At 41.0% G+C, this 23,137-nt stretch overlaps 1 protein-coding gene across 2 annotated transcripts in view; it reads left to right on the top strand.

Moving 5' to 3' along the window:
- Positions 1 to 459: 459 nt before the first annotated feature.
- Positions 460 to 23,137, top strand: part of s1pr1 (sphingosine-1-phosphate receptor 1) — a 28,194-nt gene continuing 5,516 nt past the window's right edge. Inside the window, exons 1-2 of one of the 2 annotated variants that reach the window (XR_009804420.1) lie at positions 460 to 615; positions 10,123 to 11,396. Coding sequence is in view for 1 of the 2 variants with exons in the window: in XM_061888256.1 (XP_061744240.1) it covers positions 10,217 to 11,299 (1,083 nt within the window). In the remaining variant the exon portion in view is untranslated. Of the gene's footprint in view, positions 616 to 10,122; positions 13,470 to 23,137 lie in introns of those variants that run through there. The other variant, XM_061888256.1, reaches the window with a different exon arrangement.

Below are 23,137 nucleotides of genomic sequence, written 5' to 3'. Positions count from 1 at the left end.
CTGTAGCTAAATAATTTAGCTCCGTAAAAATTTTTATTTGTTATTTTGTATTAATAGTTTAAAAGTACAAAAAGAAGCATAACACCAGGACAAGCCCTTAACGACTGTGCTTTTATTTTGATAAACCTTAACCTGGTTCTGCTGTTCCCTCCGCTCGTTGCCACGGTGACGCTCCGCTATGTGGACCCCGGAGGAAAGACCCCTTTGTTGGCCACAATGCCCCCCCCCCCTCTTGTCAGTGTCAGCAGCAAACAGAGCATGCAGGTCACATGGCCCACAGCGGCCTAGCTTAGCACGACTCTTAGCACATAGCTCGGTGGTTAGCGCACAGTCCGAGGTCAGAGGTCGTGGCCCGCAGGGCGGTGCAGGTGCACAACACTTTTTTTTTTTCTTTTTTCATGTTTTTGGAACAACATAAAGTTGTTTTTCATGTCAAATAAAGTGTGGAAAAAGAAGAATGAAGTTTTTTAACTGATGAAACATCTTCATCTTCTCCTCCTCCTCCTCGCCAGAGCGTGTGCGCGCCGCGCGGCTGCTCGGCCGCGTGCGCGCATCGACGTGCGCGTGCTGGTGAAGCGGTGGAAGGCTGCGTGTTGTTTCTCTGCGGACTCCAAGGTAAAACAAAAACAACTTTCTCTTTTTTTCCACACCTAAATCTTTTTCCACAGCAACATTTCACGTGGAACTCGTGCACTTTTGCGTCCTTTTTTGCTCGACCCACGGCTCTTTTGCGACATTTTATACTCGTCTTAAATGAACAATACATTTAAAATGACTCGAATTCTGTCCTCTTTAAAGTATTTACTTCTTATTTGGCGATAAAACAATATTTTTTTATCAGCTTTGAATGATTACTTAAAATGAGTTTGATGCCACACAATTAATCCTCGACATAATTAGAGTTCAAGTTCAGGGGCCTCTGGAAACAAAACAAGAAAAAAGTTGCGTAATTTTCGCCGTAAACTTTGCTATTTAAGAACAAAAAAAATCATCGTGGGAGAAAAATGCGTATTCCTGGAGATGTCACGCAAAATAGGGTTTATATTCACATCGAAAATACATATGCATTGTAAAAGTATTAGATTATTTATTTATATATATATTTATTTATATATATATTTATTATATATATATATTTATACATTATTTATATATATTTATTTATTTATATATGCACTTTATTGCTTTTTTTAAATCCAGCACTACCATGAGTTTATGTAACGAAATTTCCTTCTTGTCTGTGCTGTAAAGTTCAGATTTGAATGACAATAAAAAAGAAGTCTAAGTCTAAATTACACAACAAAACTTTTAGTTCACGATATAGAAGCATTAATTAAATTAAATTATTTTCAGAGTCAAATATCACACAATAAGCATGTAGTTATATTAGTTAAAGTATGAGGGCTGATTGCAATATCATTTATTTTCGTAATTTCTTATTGAATAATAAAACTGTATTAAATGTTTTATTAGTTATATTTGGTGGGTGATTGCATTCTTTTTGTTAATTTTTTTAAATTAAATAATAAAAACGTGTTAAAGGTGTTAACACGTTTTTTTATTATTAAATACAAAAATATTATTGTTATATTTTATTTATTAGGTATAGTATGGTGGGTGGTTGAAATATTGTTTGTTTAACTGAATAAAGAAAAAAAAATATATATATAAGGTGGGTGATTGCATTTTTTTCATATTTTTTATTTAATAATAAAAACGTGTTAAAGGTTTTATTAGGTATAGTATGGTGGGTGGTTGAAATATTGTTTATTATTATAATTTTTAACTGAATAAAAAAATATGCTAATTGTATTAGTTAAAGTACGAGGGGTGGTTGCAATATCATTTATTTTCATATTTTTTAATTGAATAATAAATCTGTATTAAATGTTTTATTAGTTATATATGGTGGGTGATTGCATTTTTTTCAAAATTTTTAATTAAATAATAAAAACGTGTTCAAGGTTTTATTAGTTATAATATGGTGGGTGATTGCAATGTCATTTATTTGCATAATTTCTAATTAAATAATAAAGCTGCATTAAATGTTTTATTAGTTATATATGGTGGGTGATTGTATTTTCATTCATAATTTTTAATTAAATAATAAAAATGTGTTAATGTTTTTATTAGTTATAGTATGGTGGGTAATTGAAATAGTGTTCATTTTCATAATTTTTAACTGAATAAAAACATATATTAATTGTATTAGTTAAAGTATGAGGGGTGGTTGCAACATCATTTATTTTCATATTTTTTAATTGAATAATAAAGCTGTATTAAATGTTTTATTGGTTATATATGGTGGGTGATTGCATTCTTTTCCCAAATTTTTTATTAAATATATGAAATGTGATAAAGGTTTTATTAGTTATAGTATGGTGGGTGGTTGAAATATTGTTTATTTTCATCATTTTTAACTGAATAAAAACATATATAAATTGTATTTGTTAAATTATGAGGGCTGATTGCAATATCAATTATTTGCATAATTTCTAATTAAATAATAAAGCTGCATTAAATGTTTTATTAGTTATATATGGTGGGTGATTACATTTTTTTCATAATTTTTAATTAAATAATAAAAACGTGTTGAAGGTTTTACTATGTACAACTTGGTGGGTGGTTGAAATATTGTTTATTTTCGTCATTTTTAACTGAATTAAAACATATATTAATTGTATTAGTTAAAGTATGAAGGGTGATTGCAATATTAACTATTTGCATAATTTCTAATTAAATAATAAAGCTGTACTAAATTTTTTATTAGTTATATATGGTGGGTGATTGCATTTGTTTCATAATTTTTAATTAAATAATAAAAACGTGTTCAAGGTTTTATTAGTTATAGTTTGGTGGGTGGTTGAAAAATGGTTTGTTTTCATCATTTTTAACTGAATAAACACAAATATTAATTGTATTAGTTAAAGTATGGTGGGTGATTGTAGTATTGTTTATTTTCATAATTTTTAAATGAATAACAAAAATGTATTAATTTTGAAATATTGTGGCTTTTGCAGCCCTTTGAGACACTTGTGATTAAGGACTGTAGAAATAAACTTTGATTTATTTGATTGATGGATTTTCGTAATTTTTAACTGAATAATAAACATGTATTAATTGTTTTAGTGGGTGATTGAAATATTATTTATTTTCATAATGGTTATTGAACAATAAAAATGTGTGTGGCTTTGTGTATGGCCAGATAACAAACAGTATTATTTTAATACTTAAGACCAACAAGTTGCAGGACTTTTAGAGTTTATAATTGCAAATGTTTGGATCTACCGCAGCATATATAAGATAGATTTATTATTATCACCACTCAAATAACTCCATAACATGAAGGACTTGACAAAAAACATATTTATTGTGCCAATCATCTCATTATTGCTTACGATGACCACTTACTGTATGTTCTGCAACACAACGTCTGCTTTGCACTACTTGACACCATGAACACACACATAATTACATTCTGGACTTGGACTTGACCAACTGGAGGCTAAAACGTCAACATTCCTCTCAGCGACAGTTCTCAGTCGCTGTAATCTAATTGTTATTTTCTTGTATTGATAATAATGTCTTTACTCAACCCTGCGAAATGGATCTTGTCACAGTGGGTGTGATCTGTCCGCTCATTTGCATATTCATGAGCTAATTAGCGTGGCCATTTATGAACCGTTGTGGGAGGGACTCTTCTGCGCACAATTCACTGCAGGTGGTATTTATAATGAGAAGTGTGTAGAAGAGTGCGTAGAAGATTGTATAGAAGATTTTGTAGAAAAGTACATAAAATAGTACGTAGAAGAGTGCATAGAATTGTGCTTAGAAGACTGCGTAAAAGTGTGCGTAGAAGAATGCATAAAAGTGTGTAAGAGTGCATAAAAGTGCGCATAGAAGAATGAATAAAAGTGTGCGTAAAAGAGTGCATAAAAGTGTTTAAGAAGAGAGCATAAAAGTGTGCGAAGAAGAGTGCATAAAAGTGTGCGCAGAAGAGTGCATAAAACTGTGCATAAAAATTTGAGTGGAGAGTGCATAGAATAATGTGTAGAAGAGTGCATAAAACTGTGTTTATAAGACTGCATAGAAAAGTGCATAAAAGTGTGCATAAAAGTGTTTAAGAAGAGTGCATAAAGGTGTGCGAAGAAGAGTGCATAAAAGTGTGCGTAGAAGACTGCATACAAGTGTGAGTGGAGAGTGCGTAGAATAATGTGTAGAAGAGTGCGTAGAAGATTGTGTAGAAGATTTTGTAGAAAAGTACATAAAATAGTACGTAGAAGAGTGCATAGAATTGTGCTTAGAAGACTGCGTAAAAGTGTGCGTAGAAGAATGCATAAAAGTGTGTAAGAGTGCATAAAAGTGCGCATAGAAGAATGAATAAAAGTGTGCGTAAAAGAGTGCATAAAAGTGTTTAAGAAGAGAGCATAAAAGTGTGCAAAGAAGAGTGCATAAAAGTGTGCGCAGAAGAGTGCATAAAACTGCATAGAAGTGTGCATAAAAATTTGAGTGGAGAGTGCATAGAATAATGTGTAGAAGAGTGCATAAAACTGTGTTTATAAGACTGCATAGAAAAGTGCATAAAAGTGCATAAAAGTGTTTAAGAAGAGTGCATAAAGGTGTGCGAAGAAGAGTGCATAAAAGTGTGCGTAGAAGACTGCATACAAGTGTGAGTGGAGAGTGCGTAGAATAATGTGTAGAAGAGTGGATAAAAGTGTGCCTATAAGACTGTGTAGGAGAGTGCATAATAAACATGTCCGTAGAAGAGTGCGTAAAAGTGTGTAAGAAGAGTGCATAAAAGTGCGCATAGAAGAATGAATAAAAGTGTGCGTACAAGAGTGCATAAAAGTGTTTAAGAAGAGTGCATAAAAGTGTGCAAAGAATAGTGCATAAAACTGTGCGCAGAAGAGTGCATAAAACTGCGTAGAAGAGTCCATTAAAATGTGAGTGGAGAGTGCGTAGAATAATGTGTAGAAGAGTGGGTAGAACTGTGTTTATAAGACTGCGTAGAAAAGTGCATAAAAGTGTATATGAAAGTTTTTAAGAATACTGCATAAAGGTGTGCAAAGAAGAGTGCATAAAAGTGTGTGTAGAAGACTGCATACAAGTGTGAGTGTAGAGTGCATAGAATAATGTGTAGAAGAGTGCATAAAAGTGGGCCTGTAAGATTGCGTAGGAGAGTACATAAACATGTGCATAGAATAGTGCATAAAAGTGTGTAAGAAGAGGGCATAAAAGTGCGCATAGAAGAATGAATATAAGTGCGTAAAAGAGTGCATAAATGTGTGCATAAAAGTCTTTAAGAAGAGTGCATAAAAGTGTGCGAAGAAGAGTGCATAAAACTGTGCGCAGAAGAGTGCATAAAACTGTGCGTAGAAGAGTGCATAAAACTATGTTTATAAGACTGCGTAAAAAGTGCATAAAAGTGTGCATACAAGTGTTTAAGAAGAGTGCATAAAGGTGTGCGAAGAACAGTGCATAAAAGTGTGCGTAGAAGACTGCATACAAGTGTGAGTGGAGAGTGGGTAGAATAATGTGTACAAGAGTGCATAAAAGTGGGCCTATAAGACTGCGTAGAAGAGTGCATAAACATGTGTAAGAAGAGTGCATAAAAGTGTGCGTAGAAGAGTGCATACAAGTGTGAGTGGAGAGTGCGTAGAATAATGTGTGGAGAAGTGCTTAAAAGTGTGATTAGAAGACTAAGTAGAAGAGTGCATAAACATTTGCATAGAAGAGTGCGTAAAAGTGTGTAAGAAGAGTGCATAAAAGTGTGCGAAGAAGAGTGCATAAAAGTGTGCGTAGAAGAGTGCATACAAGTGTGCGTAGAAGAGTGCATACAAGTGTGCGTAGAAGAGTGCATAAAAGGTTATGTAGAAGAGTACATGAAAGTGTGTTCAGAAGAGTGCATAGAAGAGTGCATAAAAGTGTGTGAGAAGAGTGCATAAAAGTGTGCATGGAAGACTGCATACAAGTTTGAGTGGAGAGTGCGTAGAATAATGTGTAGAAGAGTGCATAAAACTGGGCCTATAAGACTGCGTAGGAGAGTGCAGAAGAGTGCATAAACGTGTGTAAGAAGGGTGCATGAAAGTGTGCGTAGAAGAGTGCATACAAGTGTGAGTGGAGAGTGCGTAGAATAATGTGTATAGAAGTGCTTAAAAGTGTGCTTAGAAGACTAAGTAGAAGATTGCATAAAAATGTGCATAGAAGAGTGCGTAAAAGTGTGTAAGAAGAGTGCATAAAAGTGTGCAAAGAAGAGTGCATAAAAGTGTGCGTAGAAGAGTGCATACAAGTGTGAGTGGAGAGTGCGTGGAATAATGTGTATAGAAGTGCTTAAAAGTGTGCTTAGAAGACTAAGTACAAGAGTGCATAAAAATGTGCATAGAAGAGTGCGTAAAAGTGTGTAAGAAGAGTGCATAAAAGTGTGCGAAGAAGAGTGCATAAAAGTGTGCGTAGAAGAGTGCATACAAGTGTGCGTAGAAGAGTGCATAAAAGGTTAGGTAGAAGAGTACATGAAAGTGTGTGCGGAAGAGTGCATAAAAGTGTGCGTAAAAGAGTGCATAGAAGAGTGCATAAAAGTGTGTAAGAAGAGTGCATAAAAGTGTGTGTATTCGAGTGCATACAAGTGTGAGTGGAGAGTGCGTATAATAATGTGTAGAAGAGTGCATAAAATGTGTGTGGAGAGTGTGTAGAAGAGTGAATAAAAGTGTGCGTAGAAGAGTGCAAAACATTTGCATACAAGTGTGGGTAGAAGAGTGCATAAACGTTTGTATAGAAGAGTGCATAGAAAGTGTGCATAAAAGAGTACGTAGAAGAGTGCATAAAAGTGTGCGCACAAAATTACATAGAAGAGTGCATAAAAGATGTTAGTTTCACTTCTAAGTGTATCGGATGTTTCATTCACTTCCAAGTGTGTCCAATGTTAGTTTCACTTCTAAGTGTGTCGGATGTTAGTTTCACTTCTAAGTGTGTCGGATGTTAGTTTCACTTCTAAGTGTGTCGGATGTTAGTTTCACTTCTAAGTGTGTCGGATGTTAGTTTCACTTCTAAGTGTGCCGGATGTTAGTTTCACTTCTAAGTGTGTCGGACGTTAGTTTCACTTCTAAGTGTGCCAGACTTTAGTTTCACTTTTAAGTGTGTCGGATGTTAGTTTCACTTCTAAGTGTGTCGGATGTTAGTTTCACTTTTAAGTGTGTCAAATGTTAGTTTCACTTCTAAGTGTGTCCAATGTTGGTTTCACTTCTAAATGTGTCGGATGTTAGTTTCACTTCTAAGTGTGTTGTACGTCAGTTTCACTTCTAAGTGTGTCGGATGTTAGTTTCACTTCTAAGTGTGTCGGACGTTAGTTTCACTTCTAAGTGTGTCGGATGTTATTTTCACTTCTAAGTGTGCCGGACTTTAGTTTCACTTTTAAGTGTGTCAGATGTTAGTTTCACTTCTAAGTGTGTCGGGTGTTAGTTTCACTTCTAAGTGTGTCGGATGTTAGTTTCACTTTTAAGTGTGTCAAATGTTAGTTTCACTTCTAAGTGTGTCCAATGTTAGTTTCACTTCTAAATGTGTCGGATTTTAGTTTCACTTCTAAGTGTGTCGGATGTTAGTTTCACTTTTAAGTGTGTCAAATGTTGGTTTCACTTCTAAGTGTGTCCAATGTTAGTTTCACTTCTAAGTGTGTCGGATGTTAGTTTAACTTCTAAGTGTGCCGGATGTTAGTTTCACTTTTAAGTGTGTCAAATGTTAGTTTCACTTTTAAGTGTGTCGGATGTTAGTTTCACTTCTAAGTGTGTCGGATGTTAGTTTCACTTCTAAGTGTGTCGGATGTTATTTTCACTTCTAAGTGTGCCGGACTTTAGTTTCACTTTTAAGTGTGTCAGATGTAAGTTTCACTTCTAAGTGTGTCGGATGTTAGTTTCACTTCTAAGTGTGTCGGATGTTAGTTTCACTTTTAAGTGTGTCAAATGTTAGTTTCACTTCTAAGTGTGTCCAATGTTAGTTTCACTTCTAAATGTGTCGGATGTTAGTTTCACTTCTAAGTGTGTCGGATGTTAGTTTCACTTTTAAGTGTGTCACATGTTAGTTTCACTTCTAAGTGTGTCCAGTGTTAGTTTCACTTCTAAATGTGTCGGATGTTAGTTTCACTTCTAAGTGTGTCGGATGTTAGTTTCACTTCTAAGTGTGTCGGATGTTAGTTTCACTTCTAAGTGTGTCGCACGCTTGTCTCACTTGTAAGTGTGTCGGATGTTAGTTTCACTTCTAAGTGTGTCGGATGTTAGTTTCACTTCTAAGTGTGTCGGATGTCAGTTTCACTTCTAAGTGTGTCGGATGTTAGTTTCACTTCTAAGTGTGCCGCACGTTTGTCTCACTTGTAAGTGTGTCGGATGTTAGTTTCACTTCTAAGTGTGTCGGATGTTAGTTTCACTTCTAAGTGTGTCAGATGTTAGTTTCACTTTTAAGTGTGTCGCACGTTCGTCTCAATTGTAAGTGTGTCGGACGTTAGTTTCACTTCTAAGTGTGTCGGATGTTAGTTTCACTTCTAAGTGTGTCAGATGTTAGTTTCACTTTTAAGTGTGTCGCACGTTTGTCTCAATTGTAAGTGTGTCGGATGTTAGTTTCACTTCTAAGTGTGTCGGACGTTAGTTTAACTTCTAAGTGTGTCGGATGTTAGTTTCACTTCTAAGTGTGTCGCACGTTTGTCTCACTTCTAAGTGTGTCAGATGTTAGTTTCACTTCTAAGTGTGTCGGATGTTTTTTTCACTTCTAAGTGTGTCGGATGTTAGTTTCACTTCTAAGTGTGTCGGACGTTAGTTTCACTTCTAAGTGTGTTGGATGCTATTTTCACTTCTAAGTGTGTCGGACGTTTGTCTCACTTGTAAGTGTGTCGGATGTTAATTTCACTTCTAAGGGTGTCGCACGTTTGTCTCACTTGTAAGTGTGTCGGATGTTAATTTCAGTTGTAAGTGTGTCGGGTGTGTGTTTCACTTCTAAGTGTGTCGGATGTTTGTTTCACTTCTAAGTGTGTCGGATGTTTGTTTCACTTCTAAGTGTGTCGGATGTAAGTTTCACTTCTAAGTGTGTCGGATGTTAGTTTCACTTCTAAGTGTGTCGGATGTCAGTTTCACTTGTAAGTGTGTCGGATGTTAATTTCACTTCTAAGGGTGTCGCACGTTTGTCTCACTTGTAAGTGTGTCGGATGTTAATTTCAGTTGTAAGTGTGTCGGGTGTGTGTTTCACTTCTAAGTGTGTCGGATGTTTGTTTCACTTCTAAGTGTGTCGGATGTTTGTTTCACTTCTAAGTGTGTCGGATGTAAGTTTCACTTCTAAGTGTGTCGGATGTTAGTTTCACTTCTAAGTGTGTCGGATGTCAGTTTCACTTCTAAGTGTGTCGGACGTTAATTTCACTTCTAAGTGTGTCACACGTTTGTCTCACTACTTAAGTGTGTCAGACGTTAGTTTCACTTCTAAGTGTGTCGGATGTTTTTTTTCACTTCTAAGTGTGTCGGACGTTATTTTCACTTCTAAGTGTGTCGGATGTTAGTTTCACTTCTAAGTGTGTCGCACGTTTGTCTCACTTGTAAGTGTGTCGGATGTTAGTTTCACTTCTAAGTGTGTCGGATGTTTGTTTCACTTCTAAGTGTGTCGGATGTCAGTTTCACTTCTAAGTGTGTCCAATGTTAGTTTCACTTCTAAGTGTGTCGGATGTTAGTTTCACTTCTAAGTGTGTCGCACGTTTGTCTCACTTGTAAGTGTGTCGGATGTTAGTTTCACTTCTAAGTGTGTCGGATGTTAGTTTCACTTCTAAGTGTGTCGGATGTTAGTTTCACTTCTAAGTGTGTCGGATGTCAGTTTCACTTCTAAGTGTGTCGGACGTTAGTTTCACTTCTAAGTGTGTCAGATGTTAGTTTCACTTCTAAGTGTGTCGGATGTTAGTTTCACTTCTAAGTGTGTCGGATGTTAGTTTCACTTCTAAGTGTGTCGGATGTCAGTTTCACTTCTAAGTGTGTCGGATGTTAGTTTCACTTCTAAGTGTGTCGGATGTTAGTTTCACTTCTAAGTGTGTCGGATGTCAGTTTCACTTCTAAGTGTGTCGGATGTTAGTTTCACTTCTAAGTGTGTCGGATGCTTCCACAGGATGTCGCGGTGTCCCGCCGCACCTCCCGCTGGCAGGCGAGCGCCATGACGCACTGAAGGCGAGCTCGCGCCGTCAGAGTTGTCAGCCTGGGCCATGGCTGACCCCGCCCACTCCGACCTCATCGCCAGGCACTACAACTACACGGGAAAGTTCCGCAAGTCGGACGGGGGCTCGGGCCTGAAGGCCGACTCGGTGGTCTTCATCGTGGTCTGCTGCCTGATCGTGCTGGAGAACCTCCTGGTCCTGGCCACCATCTGGAGGACCAAGAAGTTCCACAAGCCCATGTTCTACTTCATCGGGAACCTGGCGCTGTCCGACCTGCTGGCGGGCGTGGTCTACACGGCCAACATCCTGCTGTCGGGCGCCAACACCTACAAGCTGACGCCCACGCAGTGGTTCCTGCGCGAGGGCTCCATGTTCGTGGCGCTGGCGGCGTCCGTCTTCAGCCTGCTGGCCATCGCCGTGGAGCGCCACCTGACCATGCTGAAGATGAAGCTGCACAACAGCGGCAGCGCCAGCCGCGTCTTCCCGCTCATCAGCGCCGTGTGGATGGTGGCGGCGCTCCTGGGCGGCCTGCCGCTGATGGGCTGGAACTGCATCGGCCAGCTGGGCCACTGCTCCACCGTGCTGCCGCTCTACCACAAGACCTACATCCTCTTCTGCACCACCGTCTTCAGCGTCATCCTCATGGCCATCGTGGCGCTCTACGCCCGCATCTACGCGCTGGTGCGCGCCCGCAGCCGCCAGCTGGTCTTCCGCAAGGCGCCCAACGGCGGCAGGAGCTCGGAGAAGTCCATGGCGCTGCTGCGGACCGTCATGGTGGTGCTGAGCTGCTTCATCGCCTGCTGGGCGCCGCTCTTCGTCCTGCTGCTGCTGGACGCCGCCTGCCACACACTCCACTGCTCCATCCTCTACAAGGCCGAGTGGTTCCTGGCGCTCGCCGTCCTCAACTCTGCCACCAACCCGCTCATCTACACGCTGACCAGCAACGAGATGCGCCGCGCCTTCCTGGAGACGCTGCTCTGCGGCTCCGCCCGCATCCGCGCCGCCGCCAGCTACGTCGGGGCGGAGTTCAGCCGCAGCAAGTCGGATAACTCCTCCCACCCCAACAAGGAGGAGGTGGAGTACACCCGGAGGGGGACGAGGGCGGCCGAGGTCGCCTCTTCCTCATCCTAGAAGTCGCACCCCACCCGGCCCTCTCCCCCTGACACTTGTATGAACACCTCACGTGCAAACGTCCCCGAGGAAAACCTTGGTCATGTGACCCCAGCAGGTGAGTCCACAGACCCCCACCGCCTTTTTGGACGTACAGTGGGGCAAAAAAGTATTTAGTCAGCCACCGATTGTGCAAGTTCTCCCACTTAAAATGATGACAGAGGTCTGTAATTTTCATCATAGGTACTCTTCAACTGTGAGAGACAGAATGTGAAAAAAAATCCAGGAATTCACATTGTAGGAATTTTAAAGAATTTATTTGTAAATTATGCTGGAAAATAAGTATTTGGTCAACCATTCAAAGCTCTCACTGATGGAAGGAGGGTTTGGCTCAAAATCTCACGATACATGGCCCCATTCATTCTTTCCTTAACACGGATCAATCGTCCTGTCCCCTTAGCAGAAAAACAGCCCCAAAGCATGATGTTTCCACCCCCATGCTTCACAGTAGGTGTGGTGTTCTTGGGATGATACTCAGTATTCTTCTTCCTCCAAACAAGACGAGTTGAGTTTATACCAAAATGGATACATGGATGATACAGCAGAGGATTGGGAGAATGTCATGTGGTCAGATGAAACCAAAATAGAACTTTTTGGTATAAACTCAACTCTCAAGCTCAATACGCGCTCATACTTCCTTAAAACCCGTGACGTCTTGCGTACACGTCATCATTACACGACGTTTTCAAGACGAAACTCCCGGGAAATTTAAAATTGCAATTTAGTAAACTAAAAAGGCCATACTGGCATGTGTTGCAATGTTAATATTTCATCATTGATATATAAACTATCAGACTGTGTGGTGGGTAGTAGTGGCTTTCAGTAGGCCTTTAATAGATTCTATGGCCATACTCTTTGTGATTAGTCAAAAGCCACTCTTGTAGCAACAGGGCGCCATGTTTGCTACCAACTCTGAAACCGAGATGTCCATACTCTCTATACACGACTCTGCTGTAGTCCAAAGCCGTTTATAGAGAGAGTATGGCCAAATAATGTCAAAATTGGTAGAAAACATGGCGCCCTGTTGTCACTTAAAGGGACTTTTGAACAATCGTTTTCAAAGTTGGTAGCAAACATGGTGTCCTGTCATCACGTGAGGGGCTTTTGACCAAAATTGGTAGAAAACCCCCATGCTTCACAGTAGGTGTGGTGTTCTTGGGATGCAACTCAGTATTCTTCTTCCTCCAAACACGACAAGTTGAGTTTATACCAAAATGGATACATGGATGATACAGCAGAGGATTGGGAGAATGTCATGTGGTCAGATGGAACCAAAATACAACTTTTTGGTATAAACTCAACTCGTCGTGTTTGGAGGAAGAAGAATACTGAGTTGCATCCCAAGAACACCATACCTACTGTGAAGCATGGGGGTGGAAACATCATGCTTTGGGGCTGTTTTTCTGCTAAGGGGACAGGACGATTGATCCGTGTTAAGGAAAGAATGAATGGGGCCATGTATCGTGAGATTTTGAGCCAAAACCTCCTTCCATCAGTGAGAGCTTTGAATGGTTGACCAAATACTTATTTTCCACCATAATTTACAAATAAATTCTTTAATGTGAACTCCTTGATTTTTTTTTTTCACATTCTGTCTCTCACAGTTGAAGTGTACCTATGATGAAAATTACAGACCTCTGTCATCATTTTAAGTGGGAGAACTTGCACAATCTGTGGCTGACTAAATACTTTTATGCCCCACAGTAACTCTCCGTGTTTACGCCTCGCTGAAAAAAAAAACCCCAGCGTCGTACCGTCCTCGCCAATCGACTATTTTTCCGTTTTTTCATTCCTGGTCTCTGTGTCAGTTCTGAAGTCACCCGGGATTTGTACAGCGCCCAACTTTCCTACTTCCTGTCCGTAGTGATGGCGTTTGCATGTCGCCATGGTAACCATCATTAAATTGTCTGTGTTTAACCTTCCTAGCGTTTAATAAAGACACAATACGTAGAAGTCGGCCTGAGAAGCTTTTTTTTTTTTCCCCTTCCCCCCGGCCTCGCCCCTCCTTCGCACGTCACCCGGGTCCTTCCGGCACCTCAAAACTGTCTTTTTTTTAATCAAAACTTCATCATTCTCTTCATGGTCTCGATTACTGAATAACTTTTATAGATACCGACCCAAGTCCGTCTGTACAACCGCATACCGGTTCACGTGAAATCACACAATTTTTTTTGCCGCGCATGACGTCACGTCCGTTAGCTGACTCGGCACCGGCTTAAGCCCTTGGTGGGGAAACAAGCAGTCAACCACTCAGCGCGACCTATCAATCAATCAATCAATCAATGTATTATATTGTGACGTTTGGCTGGCATCGTGGTGATGCGGGTGCATTCTCTCATGATGCAGTCGGGCTCGGACACAGCGTAAGGTAGGAAATAATGATTTATTTAACTAAAGAACAGACTATAAACAGTAAACTTGCACTAGGCATAAAAAAGCATAACAAAGAGCTAGCATGGGAGCTAGAAAACACGAAGCGTAGCGCGGAAGCTAGCAAGTACAAAAACAGTTTTACCAGAGTCGGGAATCAGCGTCGTCACCACACTTGCCAACCCTCCCGGATTTTCCGGGAGACTCCCGAAATTCAGCGCCTGTCCCGAAAACCTCCCGGGACAAATTTTCTCCCGAAATTCAGGATGCGCTGGAGGCCACGCCCCCTCCAGCACCATGCGACCTGAGTGACGTGTCGACAGTCTTTCCCACAATATAAAGAGCGAGTCTGCCCAATGACGTTATAACTGTAGAATGATCGAGGACGAGTTCTTGGTTTCTTGTGTGGGTTTATTGTTAGGCAGTTTCATTAAAGTCCTCCCAGCCCGGTAATAACACACAACAACAGCAGTCACGTTTTTTTAAAGCAGTTCGTCTGCCTAAACAGCAATGTTGTGAACTTGTGACACTCTTAAACAGGACAATACTGCCATCTACTGTACATAGAATAGAATGGAATGTAGAATAGACAGAGAATAGAACAAAAATGGACACTTCAACCCTTAACTCAACAATGAGTAGATGAGTGTTATGTGTGTGTATATGTGTAAAAAAATGAACACTGAAATTCAAGTATTTATTTCATATATATATATATATATAAACAACGGTGGCCGAGGGGTTAGTGCGTCTGCCTCAGTCCTGCAGTCCTGGGTTCAAATCCAGGCTCGGGATCTTTCTGTGTGGAGTTTGCATGTCCTCCCTGTGAATGCGTGGGTTACCTTTTGGGTACTCCAGCTTCCTCCCACTCACCTAGGGATAGGTTGATTGGCAACACTAAATTGGCCCTAGTGTGTGAATGTGAGTGTGAATATTGTCTGTCTATCTGTGTTGGCCCTGTGATGAGGTGGCGACTTGTCCAGGGTGTACCCCGCCTTCCGCCCGATTGTAGCTGAGATAGGCGCCAGCGCCCCCCGCGACCCCAAAAGGGAATAAGCGGTAGAAAATGGATGGATGGATATATATATAAAGATATATATATATATAATAAAATATATATATATATATATATATATATAGCTAGAATTCACTGAAATTCAAGTATTTTATATATATGTATATATATATATTAAATATTTGACTCTTAACCACGCCCCAACCACGCCCCGCCCCCAACTACGCCCCGCCCCCCGACCACGCCCCCCTCCTGCCCCCCACTTCCCGAAATCGGAGGTCTCAAGTTTGGCAAGTATGGTCGTCACCTGTTGCATGGAACAGAAACTAGGAAGCGAAATCGAATGAACAGAAAAGGCAGGCTTAAATAAAGGTGGTAATCACGAGGCAGGTGCGCGTCAAAAACAAGAGGCAGGTGACACTAATGTGTGACTATGGCAACAGAACAAACAGGAAGTGCCACCAGGAACTAAGGAAGTCAAATACCAATGGAATACGATACAAAGACGGAACAAAACCAGAATAAGACATGATCCGGGCAGCGGATCATGACATATATAGCCCTAAATCACAAGTGTCTCAAAGGGCTGCACAAGCCACAACGACATCCGCGGTACACAGCCCACATAAGGGCAAGGAAAAACTCACCCCAGTGGGACGTCTGTGACGATGACTGAGAGAAACCTTGGAGAGGACCGCATATGTAGAACCTGTAGACCTACTGCTTCCATGTCATGTTAAAAGTTTCCAAAAAAGACGCTCGAAAGTAGAGTAAGGCTCCACTTTCTTAATGCTGATTTATATTGGATTTGCCATAGATGTGCTACCGCATTAGCCATTTTGCATGGCGATTTCTACGCCTCCAAATTTGGTATTTAAAACTTACAACTCAGATGGAATTCACAATCAAATAGCTGGTCTGTAATAAATAAAATACAGCACTTACAGTAGAAACACATTTTAGGACTCAACAACAACAAAATACCACTTTCTGGTTAAAACCTCTTAAGGCCCAAGCTGTTTGTTTGGATGCTTTTCTATTTCTCTTTGGTATTTTGGCTTTCTGGACCCTAATTAGAATAAAAAACAAGAATCATCTTTTGATATGATGTACTTAGTCCATAAGTACACAAACGTGTCATCTCGTGTGTAGTGACATGCTAATTCTTATTTTCACACTTTTTTTCTCCAAAATTCTAATGTATGTTTACTCTTCTGACACCACCAGATGGCAGTATAAGTGTCCACATAAGTGGCCATAGGACCCCAATTCAGTAGTGTACACAATTTTGGAAATAAGAGCTAAAAGGTGCTGTCCACGCATGTGGCCAACTAAGCCTTTAGTGAAGACGTTACACCGTTGCCTACACATGACTGCCATCTAAAGTCTTGGAATTGCAACTGCATGCAAAGTTTATTATATGTTATGATACAGTGCAGTACTTGCAAATGAGATAAATACGTAATAAAACATGATAACTTGACAGGATACACAAAATAGAATTTGAAACAGTTAACATATATCAACACATTTGACAATCGGTACTGTTGAGTACCAGTATGGATTCCCAGATACCAGGAATGGGGACCGTATGGATTCAAGAGTGCAAGGTATCTCCAAATCTGGTCATGAATAATTACGATACTTACAGTATGAACACTTTGTAGGACTCAACAACAACAAAAAGACTGGCCCATTGTACTTAAAGGCAAAGACTACTTCTTGGCAACTCGTCGTAGTCCCTACTCGTCAATGAAGAGAGTATGGATAACTCGGTTTCGGAGTTGGTCTCAAACATGGCGCCCTGTCACGTGAGGCGCCTTTCACCATTCATTTAAGACAGGAGTCGGCAACCAGCGGTTCTGGAGCCGCATGCGGCTCTTTAGCGCCGCCCTCGTGGCTCTCTGGAGCTTTTTCAAAAATATATGAAAAATGGTAATGATGAGGGAAAAAAAACATATTTTTTGTTTTAATTTGTTTTCTGTAGGAGGACAAACTTGACACAAAGCTCCCTAATTGCTATAAATCACACTGTTTATATCAAACATGCTTCACTGATTCGAGTATTTGGCGAGCGCCGTTTTGTCCTACTAATTTTGGCGGTCCTTGAACTCACCCTAGTTTGTTTACATGTACAACTTTCTCCGACTTTCTAAGACGTGATTTATGCCCCTTGTTTTTCTGTCTCATTTTGTCCACCAAACTTATAACGTTGTGCATGAATGCTCAAAGGTGAGTTTTGTTGCTGTTATTGAGTTATGTGGAGTGCTAATCAGACATATTTGGTCACTGAATGACTGCAAGCTAATTGATGCTAACATGTTATTTAGGCTCGCTGTATGTACATATTGCATCATTATGCCTTTTGTAGCTATATTTGAGCTCATTTAGTTTCCTTTAAGTGCTCATAATTAAATTTATATCTCATGACACTATCTGTATGTAATATGGATTTTAATTTTTTGCGATTTGTTTTTGTATTTTTGGTCCAATATGGCTCTTTCAACATTTTGGGTTGCCGAACCCCTGATTTAAAGGCCTACTGAAATGAGATTTTCTTATTTAAACGGGGATAGCAGGTCCATTCTATGTGTCATACTTGATCATTTCGCGATATTGCCATATTTTTGCTGAAAGGATTTAGTAGAGAACATCCACGATAAAGTTCGCAACTTTCGGTGCTAAGAGAAAAGCCTTGCCTGTACCGGAAGTCGCAGACGATGACGTCACAAGTGTGAGGGCTCCTCACCTATTCACATTGATTTTAATGGGAGCCTCCAACAAAAAGTGTTATTCGGACCGAGAAAACGACAATTTCTCCATTAATTTGAGCGAGGATGAAAGATTTGTGTTTGAGGATATTGATAGCAACGGACTACAAAAAAAAAAAAAGGGTAAAAAAAAACGCGATTGCATTGGGACGGATTCCGATTTTTTTAGACACATTTACTAGGATAATTCTGGGAAATCCCTTATCTTTCTATTGTGTTGCTAGTATTTTAGTGAGTTTAACAGTACCTGATAGTCGGAGGTGTGTCTCAGGGAAGTCGACGGCAGCTGTATGGACGGCCCAAGCTCAGATGATCTCCGGTAAGAACTGACTTTTTAACCACAAATTTCTCACCGAAACCTGCTGGTTGACATTCCGTCGTGATTCATGTTCGCTTGACCGCGCTCTGATCCATAGTAAAGTTTCACCTCTAGGAATCTTAAACAAGGAATCACCGTGTGTTTGTGTGGCTAAAAGGCTAAAGCTTCCCAACTCCATCTTTCTCCTTTGACTTCTCCAATATTAATTGAACAAATTGCAAAAGATTCAGCAACACAGATTTCCAAAATACTGTGTAATTATGCCGCTAAAGCAGACGACTTTTAGCTGTGTGTGTGTGCAGCGCTCATATTTCCTTAAAACCCGTGACGTCTTGCGTACACGTCATCATTACACGACATTTTCAAGACGAAACTCCCAGGAAATTTAAAATTGCAATTTAGTAAACTAAAAAGGCCGTATTGGCATGTGTTGCAATGTTAATATTTCATCATTGATATATAAACTATCAGACTGCGTGGTGGGTAGTAGTGGGTTTCAGTAGGCCTTTAAGAGATTGTCTGTCCATACTCTTTGTGATTGGTCAAAAGCCACTCTTGTAGCAACAGGGCGCCATGTTTGCTACCAACTCTGAAACCGGGATGTCCATACTCTCTAAATACAGGACTCTGCTGTAGTCCAAAGCCGTTTATAGAGAGAGTATGGCCAAATAATGTCAAAATTGGTAGAAAACATGGCGCCCTGTTGTCACTCAAAGGGACTTTTGACCAATCGTTTTCAAAGTTGGTAGCAAACATGGCGTCCTGTCATCACGTGAGGGGCTTTTGACCAAAATTGGTAGAAAACATGGCACCCTGTTGTCACTTAAAGGGACTTTTGACCAATCATTTAGGAGATCCTCTGGACAGACGCTCTCTGATTGGTCAAAAGCCCGTCACGTGACGACCGGGCGCCATATTTGCTACCAACTCTGGAACCGAGTTGGCCATACTCTCTATACAGGACTCTGCTGTAGTCCAAAGCCGTTTACAGAGAGAGTATGGCCAAATAATGTCAAAATTGGTAGAAAACATGGCGCCCTGTCGTCACTTGAAGGGACTTTTGACCAATCGTTTTCAAAGTTAATAGCAAACATGGCGTCCTGTTGTCACTCAAAGGGAATTTTGACCAATCGTTTTCAAAGTTGATAGCAAACATGGCGTCCTGTTGTCACTTAAAGGGACTTTTGACCAATCGTTTTCAAAGTTGGTAGCAAACATGGCGTCCTGTTGTCACTTAAAGGGACTTTTGACCAATCGTTTTCAAAGTTGGTAGCAAACATGGCGTCCTGTTGTCACTTAAAGGGACTTTTGACCAATCGTTTTCAAAGTTGGTAGCAAACATGGCGTCCTGTTGTCACTTAAAGGGACTTTTGACCATCCATCCATCCATTTTCTACCGCTTATTCCCTTTTGGGGTCGCGGGGGGTGCTGGCCAATCGTTTTCATAGTTGGTAGCAAACATGGCGTCCTGTTGTCACTCAAAGGGACTTTTGACCAATCGTTTTCAAGTTGGTAGCAAACATGGCGTCCTGTCATCACGTGAGGGGCTTTTGACCAAAATTGGTAGAAAACATGGCACCCTGTTGTCACTTAAAGGGACTTTTGACCAATCAATTCGGAGATCCTCTGGACAGACGCTCTCTGATTGGTCAAAAGCCCGTCACGTGACGACCGGGCGCCATATTTGCTACCAACTCTGGAACTGAGTTGGCCATACTCTCTATACAGGACTCTGCTGTAGTCCAAAGCCGTTTACAGAGAGAGTATGGCCAAATAATGTCAAAATTGGTAGAAAACATGGCGCCCTGTCGTGACTTGAAGGGACTTTTGACCAATCGTTTTCAAAGTTAATAGCAAACATGGCGTCCTGTTGTCACTCAAAGGGAATTTTGACCAATCGTTTTCAAAGTTGGTAGCAAACATGGCGTCCTGTTGTCACTTAAAGGGACTTTTGACCAATCGTTTTAAAAGTTGGTAGCAAACATGGCGCCCTGTTGTCACTTAAAGGGACTTTTGACCATCCATCCATCCATTTCTACCGCTTATTCCCTTTTGGGGTCGCGGGGGGTGCTGGCCAATCGTTTTCATAGTTGGTAGCAAACATGGCGTCCTGTTGTAGCTTAAAGGGACTTTTGACCAATCAATTAGGAGATCCTCTGGACAGACGCTCTCTGATTGGTCAAAAGCCCGTCACATGACGACCGGGCGCCATGTTTGCTACCAACTCTGAAACCGAGTTGGCCATAGTCTCTCTATACAGGACTCTGCTGTAGCCTATACACTACTGCCATCTAACGTCCTGGAATTGCAACTGCATGCAAACTTTACTATACCGGTTGCTCAGTGAACAGCATACACGAGAATGACTAACATTCAAATACAGTAGCGTAGTACGCCTAAGCTTTCACTAAAAACAAGGCTCAGCTTTTATTCAACCAGTATATTTAATATGTTTGGCCACGACACACAGTTTGAACAGTAACACTGTGTTTGAAAATAGGAAAATAAAAAAATATTTAATCAAGTGATTATTTGGCGTACCACTAGTGGTACACGTAGCACAGCTACTATGTAATACATCACAGTACAGTAATTGCGAACGAGACCAAGAAGTGTAAAGAAACAAAAAGAACAACTGGACAGAACAGGTTATTGTTAAATGTATTGTTTTTATGAAACAATTAACATTCAATAAGGTAATGTTGAGTACAAGTTTTGATTGGAACTGTATCGATTCAAATGCGGTAAAATTTGACAATGTGTTTGTTAAAAAAAATTGTGTGTAAATTATCAAAAAACTTTCCGCTCTCTGAGTTTCCATTGAACAGACGAGACCTGTCTTGGAAGATTCCGCTGTGTACGTTGGAATTACACGGGAGGTGTTATCCATTGTCCTCAAAGACCTGACAAAGCTGAATCCAGGACGAGCCCAAGCCCGAGTCATCATCTTCTTTTGTCTTCAATGTGACCAAAAACAACGACTGTTTACATACACCCCCATTCCGGTTTTGACATGTGTTGTCGCGTAAACATTGAACATCTAAATAAAAGAGGAGACGAAAACCTTTTCGTCAGAGCTTGGTGCAGGAACTGTACAAAGTGTACAGAGGCCATGTCTCTCCTCAAGATTGAGTCCAAATTTAATTCTGTCTCTGTTTTGATTTTTTGCCTTTTTGTCTTGTTTAATAGATGTCATCAGGGTTTGAACCTGGGCGGCATAGCTCGGTTGGTAGAGTGGCCGTGTCAGCAACTTGAGAGTTGCAGGTTCGATTCCCGCATGTGCCATCCTAATTACTGCCGTTGTGTCCTTGGGCAAGACACTTTACCCACCTGCTCCCAGTGCCACCCACACTGGTATAAATGTAACTTAGATATTGGGTGTCACGATGTAAAGCGCTTTGAGTCACTTGAGAAAAGCGCTATATAAATATCCATCCATTTTCTACCGCTTATTCCCTTTCGGGGTCGCGGGGGGCGCTGGCGCCTAGCTCAGCTACAATCGGGCGGAAGGCGGGGTACACCCTGGACAAGTCGCCACCTCATATAAATATAATTCACAAAATTCACACAGTGTTTGTTGGGTTAGAGCGGTGGTTCTCAAATGGGGGTACGCGTACCCCTAGGGGTACTTGAAAGTATGCCAAGGGGTACGTGAGATTTTTCAAAAATATTGTAAAAATGGCAAGAATATAAAAATCCTTAATAAATATATTTATTGAATAATACTTCAACAAAATATGAATGTAAATTCATAAACTGTGAAAAGAAATGCAACAATTCAATGTAATATTCAGTGTTGACAGCTAGATTTTTGGAGAACTAATATTGATGTTAAATGTTTCTTTTTTTGTGAAGAAATGTTGATGAATCCAGACGGATCTCTATTACAATCCCCAAAGAGGACACTTTAAGTTGATGATTACTTCTGTGTAGAAAACTTTATTTATAATTGAATCACTAGTACTTGAACTCCTCCCCAAGTGGAGGAGTTCAAGTACCTAGGAGTCTTGTTCACGAGTGAGGGAAGAGTGGATGGTGAGATCGACAGGCGGATCGGTGCGGCGTTTTCGGTAATGCGGACGTTGTACCGATCCGTTGTGGTGAAGAAGGAGCTGAGCCGGAAGGCAAAGCTCTCAATTTACCGGTCGATCTGCGTTCCCATCCTCACCTATGGTCATGAGCTTTGGGTCATGACCGAAAGGATAAGATCACGGGTACAAGCGGCCCAAATGAGTTTCCTCCGCCGTGTGGCGGGGCTCTCCCTTAGAGATAGGATGAGAAGCTCTGCCATCCGGGAGGAACTCAAAGTAAAGCCGCTGCTCCTTCACATCGAGAGGAGCCAGATGAGGTGGTTCGGGCATCTGGTCAGGATGCCACCCGAACGCCTCCCTAGGGAGGTGTTTAGGGCACGTCCAACCGGTAGGAGGCCACGGGGAAGACCCAGGACACGTTGGGAAGACTATGTCTCCCGGCTGGCCTGGGAACGCCTCGGGATCCCGCGGGAAGAGCTAGACGAAGTGGCTGGGGAGAGGGAAGTCTGGGTTTCCCTGCTTAGGCTGTTGCCCCCGCGACCCGACCTCGGATAAGCGGAAGATGATGGATAGTAATTTTTATATATATTTTTTTCCTAATAGTTCAAGAAAAACCACTACAAATGAGCAATATTTTGCACTGTTATAAAATTTAATAAATCAGAAACTGATGACATAGTGCTGTATTTTACTTCTTTATCTCTTTTTTTACAACCTAAAATGCTTTGCTCTGATTAGGGGGTACTTGAATATAAAAAAATGTTCACACGGGGTACATCACTGTAAAAAGGTTGAGAACCCCTGGGTTAGAAGGCCCTGAACCAGGACTGGGTAGATCAGGCCGACAGTAAGTGACTGATTGTGAGTATTTGCTGCCCTCTTGTGGTCATGTCATGAAATCGCATGATTTTTACATAGATCAATTGTATCTTGGGTGGGTTATTGACTTTGGGAGAGGGTTCAATGCACCACAACAAGAACTCATCTGGATTTCGGAGGACCAGACTGAAGACCGGATGAAACCGTTTGTGCTCGTCTTCACCTGGACTCTTGTCTGTGAGTCCGCACACTAAGAACCTGTCCAACCGGTGAAAGAACTGATCTCTGTCTTTGCTCCGGCAAGGGCGTCGGTCTCGGCCAGGTCCACATGGACAAGTGAGTCACTGTCAATCGGTTTTTCCCGGTCTGAAGCAACTGTTGTGTTGTTGTGCTCAGACAAGCCCGCCATCATAGTCAGTACCTCGGACCTGAACGCGGGGGAGGTGGTGGAGGTCAGCTGGATTCTGCCCATCG

The sequence above is a fragment of the Nerophis ophidion genome, linkage group LG26 (assembly GCF_033978795.1).
Source record: "Nerophis ophidion isolate RoL-2023_Sa linkage group LG26, RoL_Noph_v1.0, whole genome shotgun sequence".
NCBI classification, from domain to species: Eukaryota; Metazoa; Chordata; class Actinopteri; order Syngnathiformes; family Syngnathidae; genus Nerophis; species Nerophis ophidion.
This window is presented reverse-complemented; position numbering and strand designations above follow the sequence as displayed.